Source organism: Hemicordylus capensis, chromosome 4 (genome assembly GCF_027244095.1).
Source record: "Hemicordylus capensis ecotype Gifberg chromosome 4, rHemCap1.1.pri, whole genome shotgun sequence".
Taxonomy (NCBI): Eukaryota; Metazoa; Chordata; class Lepidosauria; order Squamata; family Cordylidae; genus Hemicordylus; species Hemicordylus capensis.
In genome coordinates, this window is record NC_069660.1 from 118,983,398 (window position 1) to 118,992,417 (window position 9,020).

At 42.5% G+C, this 9,020-nt stretch overlaps 1 protein-coding gene across 2 annotated transcripts in view; it reads right to left on the reverse strand.

Annotated features, from left to right (window-relative positions):
* Positions 1-8,661, reverse strand: part of MCOLN2 (mucolipin TRP cation channel 2) — a 34,697-nt gene extending 26,036 nt beyond the window's left edge. Inside the window, exons 1-2 of one of the 2 annotated variants that reach the window (XM_053242794.1) lie at positions 8,322-8,661; positions 2,334-2,493 (exon numbers count right to left, since the gene is read on the reverse strand). In XM_053242794.1, coding sequence (XP_053098769.1) covers positions 2,334-2,493; positions 8,322-8,458 — 297 coding nt within the window. In that variant the 5' untranslated portion in view covers positions 8,459-8,661. Of the gene's footprint in view, positions 1-2,333; positions 2,497-8,321 lie in introns of both variants that reach the window. The other variant, XM_053242792.1, reaches the window with a different exon arrangement.
* Positions 8,662-9,020: the final 359 nt, after the last annotated feature.

Here is a 9,020-nt window from a genome sequence, read left to right on the forward strand (position 1 = left end):
TAGGCAATGGATCAGATATTTTGTATCAACTTGGAAATGAGCCATTTGATTATTGGAAATAATTAGTGACTGGCATTTTAAAAAAGTCAAGTTTTGTCCACGGTTGGGTGTAATGTTTTAAAGAACGATATTTACCTTATTACAAAATCTTTACAGTTAACCATAATAAGCAAACTCCATGCTTTAAAAACCTACCTAGATCACACACTATATAGAAACTGTAATATATCCAATCAGACAATCAGTCCACCTAGCGCAGTTATACCTAGACTCTGCCTTGTAGAAGGTTCTCAAGGGTCTCAGGCAGAGATTTTTCCCAGGGCTGTTACTCAAGGTCCTTTTAACAGGAGGTGCCACGGACCCTAGGCACACAAAGCAGGAGCTCCTTCCTAACTCAAGGAAGCTACCCACCCAATCTGGAAAAACACTAATAATAAGAGCTGAAGGGAATTAAGATTGCCACTTTCATTTTAGTAAAGGCAAGAAATGTTTTATACATCTGTTTCAACATTTATCAACAGCTTTATGAGGAGTTAAAGGGAACAAAGTCAAGAAGTATACAGCCCATGGACAACCAGCTTATTTACCAGTAAACAGAGGAAAGCCTAGATCTGTTTTTCACTATTTAATCCAAAATTATTTCAGTGGTGACAGTGAAGGCTTAAGGATCCTATCAACAGCTTCAGTATCTCCATTATTTGTACAGAGCGTAGATGAATGCATTTCATGGAGGAACTCATCAGTGATTATGCAAGACAATAAGAGTAGATGGAGAAGACTATTTTTGTCTGTTCTCTACAGTACATCACCATTTTTGTGACAAAAATCAAGACACTAATGCTAGCTCCCAAAATAGGCAGCTTTATTACTTCTGGCTTCCAGTTATTTTGTCAAGAAGCACTATTCTGATATCACAGTTAATGCATTTTACATCTTTCCTGCACTTACAAACTGGTAAATAGGTGGTACAGCTACCCAACTTGAGATGTAGAAAGATGGCCTGAATATGCATAGCTTTACAGCTCTAAGTTCAAGAGAAATATCCCATTTCAAGCAGGGTGTGGGGGTAACAAAAGTTTAGGAAGTGTGCTAAGCAGAGCCTCATTTCCATGTACATCCAGGAGGGGCAGCATTCCTCCCTCCAAATTCTAACTTTATTGATGTATGCTGGGGGAGAGGAAATCAGTCAAGTCAGACCAGGTTCAGAATCAATTTGTTTTAACCCATGCCTAAACAGATTTTTTTTAAAAAAAAATACACCAAGTATGTTTTATATTAATTTTATTACATTAATTCTAAAATGCTTGGTGGATTTGATTTGATTTTTAAATGAGATACAAAAATAGTCCTATAGGTGGTCTTTAAAATGGACAAATTAAAGCTGCTGGTTACAGATTTGTTCAAGAGTAATGCAAGAAACCTGTCAAGCCCACTGTGGCACTTGTTTCTCTATATCACCATGTAATGGTGCAGGAGGTAGGGTGTCTATGGTAAAGACTGCAGAGAATCAGGATAGTGACTTCTGTAGTTCGAATTATTATAACTTGTTCCCTCTCAAGAACTATTTCTGCAGACACTTTTGATGACTTCCTGCTAATGAGGTTGTTTTTTTTAAAAAGTTACAAACATATTGTGGAGGGCATGGGATGGAAAAGACAGAACAAAGGAAGTATGGAACCTTCTGGTATTGATAGTGTAGCACACAAAATGCATCCTTCATACTTACATTAGAGTGTTCTGCAATCCAGCATGAAGACAAAAAGACAAAGTTACCATTTTAATATAATACAAACTTACTAAAAAAACAAACCCATGCATTGTACCCTTATATGGAGTGATAATTAGTTCTTTACTCCAAGTTGTGCACATTTAATATGTTCACATGCATATTTGCACAAACCTTGTCCATTTTATTCTAAAACTGAAATTTTAGAAATTGGATTATTTTCCACATAAGCTGGTTCACACAATACTTTGCCTAACCAGCTCACTCCATGCGATAAAGACGCAAGTTCTCCATTAGTGTATAGATCTCCCTCCCCTGGAATGTCTTTCCTTAATTGCATGGGGGTATGGTTAATCTGAACTGCCCTTCTACTTACACTCCAAAAACTCTAAGGTAGTTCAAATGTCATGGGAAGCTGCAGCTTAAACCAAATAAACTTTGCCTGTTGCTGGGAGCATGAGAAGAGAAGGTGTGGCACAGACTTGTCAGCTGGTTCACAATCTGTCATATTAAGATTTGTTAGATTGTTTTAAGATGCTAGAGCCTGTTCATTTGCTGATCCATAGACAGAGAACCAATACATAATTCTGATTTATTTATTTTTTACCTGGGTGGTAACCATAACTATCTTCAGAATCTGTAACCCTAGTTTCCATGGTATTTGACGTCTGGCTCGGTATTTTTCACATGGGTTCATGAAGTAGAACTTTAAATCCTCTTTTAGCGATTCCTTTTCCTTCAAATCTGAATCCATCTGAGCCATCATGCTTCTGTCAAAAATATGGAGGATTTAAATTCAGTGTATCTTGATTTGTTCTATGTACGTGTAAACACACAAGTCTAAAGAATGAGACCTTCTCATTAAAGAAAGTTAAGGTATACTTCCCTTCAACAAAAGAAAAGTTTCTTTCATGATGCCGCCACAGGAGCCTGTTTGTGTATCTTGCACAGCATTTAATGGCTCTTTTCCAAAAAAGCTACTAAACATTAACTGCCAATAAACCAAGTCAAGGAAAAGTCTTTAGTATGTCATACTCTCTAGGTCTCTTTGAATAGAAGACCGAAGTGACTTCCAGATTACTTCACAGAAGTATCAGTGCATTTGGTACGAGTCTCAGGTTGAAGTCCAGCCTATACATGACATGCTATTGCAAATCATAGGACTCTAATGGTCTGTCTCGTTCCTGAAAATCAGCAATAGGACAGGGGAATTTTCTGTGAAGAAATGGAAGGAATAGGGGCTGTTTAGCATAGGCTGGTCTGACCCAGTGCTGCTTTCCAACAAAGAAGGGGGTCATAAGGGTTCTGTCCCTTTGATTAGAGTTTTACACAGTTTACCACAACAAAAGGTCATTCTTTACACATCACTGCGTGACATGTAGTTTGGTCCTAACCTGTTGACTGAAAGGAGGCATTCTCACAGCAGTTTACCAGCATGTCAACACCTGAGCTCACCAACAGAGACTAATAGCAACAATTTCTCTCATTTCCTTTAACCTTCTCTCTATATTTGGCTCTGTAATGGTGCACAAACACTACTGCTATAAAACATCCTTCCAAGGCAGGAATGACTGAAGCCAAAGGTCTCTGTGGTTGTGCATTAGCCAAACAAATCTACAAGCTGCCACCTAGCTCATGACTAAAAATATTACACTGAAAGACTCACTGTGCTCTTCCATACTAGAGCAAACAGTGTCTTCCAGGACGTCCTAAGTAAGCACTTAACCCAATTCTGTCCAGCATCCCAGGTTGCAGAGCTTTGAACAGTACGCTGCAGGAGCAGCAGCTGCAGCTTCCATGAGAAATTGGGCTAGAGTTAAATATGGATGGATTCTGAACAAGCAGAGTTTCTATTTCTGAAAACAGCTAGACAACTGCAGAAGAAATTTAGGTCTGTTTTGAAAAGTGGGAGGTGTCCTATACAATGCTTATTCTGCAACCCATCAAGCAGTAGCAGCACCAGGAAAGTGCTGGGGGGGGGGGAGACACAAAAAGGGCAAAATGTATCCCATATTAGATTTCTGAAATAGAAATGGGGGTGGGTGGGGAGCAAGCCACTTGCTATGAGGGGGGCACTACTAAACCTCTTTGGGATCTTGTAGGTGTGATAATGAACCAGGCAGTTTCCCAGGCAAGTCATACCCGCAGACCTAAGTATCCAATTAAAATATATATTTCATTGATACAGAGTGAAACTTGAATACTATGAGCACACAGGGCATTCCCACATGACACAGAACATGCAAGATGATTCACGTGTCTTGGCACTATTATTTAACCTCTGCTCTCGGTTAAATAGACTATTTAAATGACTGTTTCAAGGGGGCATGCTTTATTAAGTATATTATCCTCCAGAGATCCACAGAACACCTCAGAGATCCACAGACACAGCAAGGACAGCTGGACAAGATATCTGAATACATTTGGGTCCAGAACACACACTGGGGTCAGTAGGGAGAGGACGACGACAGACACAGTCTAAGCTGGGTAGAATCCAAGCAGAATTGGGATCAGGGAGAAGGCAGGGTCAGTGAAGAGGTCCAGAGAAGGGCAGGTGGGGGGGGGCAGGAGGTGGCAGCCAAACATGGGCGACTGCCAGCCTTCCTCCACGCCTGGTTTTGAAGGATTGAAACATTCTACTGAATGCTTTGGGACTATACTAGTAGAAGTGTGCATGAAACTGATTTTGCATTGTGTTTCACGCTTCAAACAAAATGCTCAAAATGTTACATTGAAACAGCAGCCAAGCTAGCTGTTTCAACAAAACACTTGGAACATTTTGAATATTTTCAGTGCCATTTTGGAGGGCTGTTTTTCCAGGGAGAGTTAGTCACTGTTCCCTGTAGGAAGGATTCCCAGATGTTGACTACAATTCCCATAATCCCCAGCCTTTGTCTGGGGATTATGGTAGTTATAGTCAACATCTGGGAATTCTTCTTACAGGGAACCCTGTAGCTGGAATACCAATTGGGACTGGCGTGCAGTGTTCCCTCTAACAGGGATTCCCAGAGGTTGTTGACTACAACTTGTATAATTCCCAAGAAAAAGCCACTGCAGTTGAGGATTGTGGGAGTTGTAGTCAATAACCTCTGGGAATCCCTGTTAGAGGGTACACCATTGGAGGGTAGAAGAGGCTTCCGCTCTGGACTTAGCACATCAGCCCACCTCGGAGGACTGGTCTACCCACCAACCCCAATCAGTAGACCAGGGTGCTTTCCAGACTCCTGGAGGAAGTGGTGTAGAATCCTACTGTTAACTCTAACATTTTGAAGCCAGTTAGAGTTGTCGGATTTACACCACTGAGGCTTTGAGGGGGGAAATCAGAAAGGAGGAGAAGCAGCAATGCCCCCACCCCACCCCAGGATCTGCACACAGGGTGCTTCCAAAGAGAGAGACGTAGAGGGCGCCAAGGTTGTGGGGTGGCGCGAGGCACTGCTGTGAGAGAAAAAGCAAGAGAAAGGAAATTTAAGAATTGGTTGTTGGTGGGGTTATTCCCAACCAGAAAGTAGAGAGTTAATCTCACCTCTAGAGGTAAAAGGATAAGGGGAAATTCATATGTAAATTGATTATCTGTATACCTGCTTTTGTGTCAGGCAGGCACAGAGGCAAACTGTTCTCAAACCTCAGAAAATCAGCTACTTTTTCATGATGGACATACATCAGTTGAAATGTTTCCTGTAAGGTCAAGATAACATCCGATGCTGTGTGAACAGCATCCTATGCAAGACAGTGTCCAAACCCAGATCATATGAATGTACACCAAGCCTACATGGTGCAAAGCAATTTTAAGAAGCCTTCTGGAAACCACCCAGCTCTCGCCAGAGAACGGCCCTCCAAGATGGTGCTCGAAACATTTCAAGCTCAAGATGGGATAGTTTTGTTTCAAGCTTTAAACACTCAAAAGGGCTGTTTCAAGCTCGAATTGTTTTTCACATATCTTTATACTAGAGACCATATTTATGGCTTGCAGTCTCAGGGTTTGATCACATGCATCTGTGATAGATCGAGCAGCTTTGGATGCTGCATTAGAAGCTCCGAGATCAAGGTGCACGTGTGCCCCTTTTTGGACTTTGACTGCAATATCTTGTGTTGATAAGATCTACAAGCTTTAGACACATTAAGGCTACCTTCTAGCATTCACCTGCCACATTTGTGACAGTTCCTGGTCAGATTCTCCTACAGTCTTGCTCTCACTGCATACATCACAACAAAATTATGCATTGTAACTAAGCCTAGATCAGTGTACATGTAGAGAAGGGTTGGGAAAATCTGAGGAAACCCTGGTTTTTTCTAGGACTTCACTCCTGCTCGTGACATAAGCGCATATTCTTCCGGCCTTTCCCTGCTTCCACTTGCATCCCTTTTCTTGGTTGTCTCCTTTGTGTCTTACATTGAGAGCCCTTCAGCATGCTCTCACTCTGTATAAAGAAAGAATCGTGCACACAGACAGCACAAGTAACAGAATATAGAACTGAAGTAAAAGAATCACCACTACAAATATTTAAGTGTAATATATAGTATTTACTACTACAAGAATCTAAGAACCAAGACAGTTTCTTATTTTTCTCCTCATGCTCTCAAACTCTCCCAGAGGCTTATCTGGTCAGGTCCAATGTCAGTCTGACCAGTAAGTTGCAGAATACATTCACAGAGTTTAGGAAGGCTCTATAGTAGAGACAAGCAGATTCAACTTTGCTCTGTCCATAAGAGTTCTGTTCCAATTGAGTAACTTCCTACTCTCAATGTTGCTAGAAACACCACAAAAGAAATCCTCAGGACAAACACCATCCTCAATTCCCCAGTTCTCAGTTACACTCCCTGTTCTAACACTCCACCTCTTTTTACTAAACAAGTAGTATTGCAGCAACACCCTGCAAATGGAACCCAAAGATGAAACACTGAACTGAAAATGTGAGTTTTGGTGAAGGACAACCCAGGAATCTAGGAGTCTTTTCTAACACAGAGTTTGTTCTTTTTACCTAGCCTCTCCTAAACACACAAAGCAAGGATCTCTGGGCACATTTTTTGAAATCTGCACAAATTTAGAGTGTTTGCGCCTTTCTAAAGTTAACAAGAACTATGCAGCAGCAAGCCTACATACTATGCAGCAGCAAGCCTAGAGCCTTTGGTGTCAGGCAATATATAAATTTAATAATAATAATAATAATAAGTGGAAAATCAGACATCACCAAGACCTGGCAATGGCTTAAGAATGGCAACTTGAAGAAAGAAAGAGAGGGTTTAATATTGGCTGCACAAGAACAGGCACTAAGAACAAATGCAATAAGAGCAAAAGTCAAAAAATCAACCACAAACAGCAAGTGCCGCCTTTGTAAAGAAGCAGATGAAACCGTGGACCACCTAATCAGCTGTTGTAAAAAGATCGCACAGACTGACTACAAACAAAGGCATGACAAGCTAGCAGGGATGATACACTGGAACATCTGCAAAAAATACAAGCCACCTGTAGCCAAACATTGGTGGGACCATAAAATTGAAAAAGTTGAAGAAAATGAAGATGTAAAAATATTATGGGACTTCCGACTACAAACAGACAAACATCTGCCACACAATACACCAGATATAACTGTAGTCGAGAAGAAAGAAAAACAAGTCAAAATAATCGACATAGCAATACCAGGGGATAGCAAAATAGAAGAAAAAGAAATAGGAAAAAAAATCACCAAATACAAAGATCTACAAATTGAAATTGAAAGGCTGTGGCAGAAAAAGACCAAAATAATCCCAGTGGTAATTGGCACCCTGGGTGCAGTTCCAAAAGACCTTGAAGAGCACCTCAACACCATAGGGGCCACAGAAATCACCATCAGCCAATTACAAAAAGCAGCTTTACTGGGAACAGCCTATATTCTGCGACGATATCTATAACAACAGCAACAACATTGACAATAAGATTCTGGCATCCCAGGTCCTTGGGAAGGACTCGATGTCTGGATAAAACAAACCAGTCAATAACACCTGTCTGACTGCATAAAATAATAATAATAATACACTGATCTGGGACTAAACCCCACTGAGTGCAGATTTACAAGAACACATGCACTGGATCAGACTGCATGGTTGCAATCCTACTTTGGAATATACCACTGATATAAATGGAAGCTACTTTGAAAGATGGTTAGGGTCAAATTTATGGCTGTTCTTTTCCTCTCCCCACTTTTGCATCTCCAATTGCAATCCTAAACACATACACTAATGAAAGAGGTCCCATGGAACACAGTAGGGCTTCTTTCTAAATAAGCATGGGTAGGATTACTCTGACAGTTAAGCGACGCAGCAGGGAAGCAAGGCTGGATTTTTTTTAAATAAAATAAAAAAGCTAATTTGATAACATGATGACCTTCAGTAGCACAAGAAGTTGTGCTACTGAGGCTTGCTTTCCGGGTTTGGCGGGGGCGGGTCATCACGACTGTCTGCAAAGTTTGCCAAAGCTTGTTAGGACTAGGAAAGCCCCTGCCGTCCCAAGTACCAACCTCGAGTGAACCGTGCTAGACAGCCTGCCTAGACTTTCATAATGCTCCCCGCCACCTAAGGGAACTTTCTTCTTCCCCAGTCTCCGACTCCCACCACTCACCTGGTCACCAGCGTCCTCCCCTTGCCCAGGTACCTCATGGCCATCGTGCAGAGCGGCCGAGGCTCGCCCCCGCCTCCCCTCCCTCCCCGTGCTCTGCCCACCACGACTACGCGCTCAGTAAGAGGCGCGGGACTCATGGAAAGCGAGAGCCGCCCGCAAGCGAGGCAGATCTAAGGCTCAGCAGGCGTCACGTGGAACTTCGGCAGACACACACGCCGCCTGGAAGCCAAGCAGCGGTAGGGCCCGAAGACCGGCGGAAAAATCGCCTCGCCGGGAGGATGCAGCTGCCGTTCCGCGACGACGAAGAGGAAGCCACGACCTTTATCGCACCACGCGCTGCTTGCCCCTTAAGACGATTTTCTGTGCAATCAGGTGCGTCGCTTGGTTTTAAAGGCGCAAAAACCCGCCGGGCAAAGTGGGGGGTTGCGCGAGCTCCCCTCAACTGAAGAAAAGGCTCCAGTTTGCTCAAGCAAAATCCAACAAGGTCCAGTAATCGGTCTTCGGATGTAGGCAGCCGCGCATTCCCATCCTATGGGCGGTAACTTGGGAGTTCGACAGAACTTCTATGTATGCGTAGGATTGCAGCGGGATGACACGAGCTTACTACACTTGCTTAAGGCGGAAACAAGGCCCACTCTGCTCAGTGGAGCTTAAAGTAAATAGGTCTGCACTGCAGGCAAAGTCTGGGGATCTGCTTAG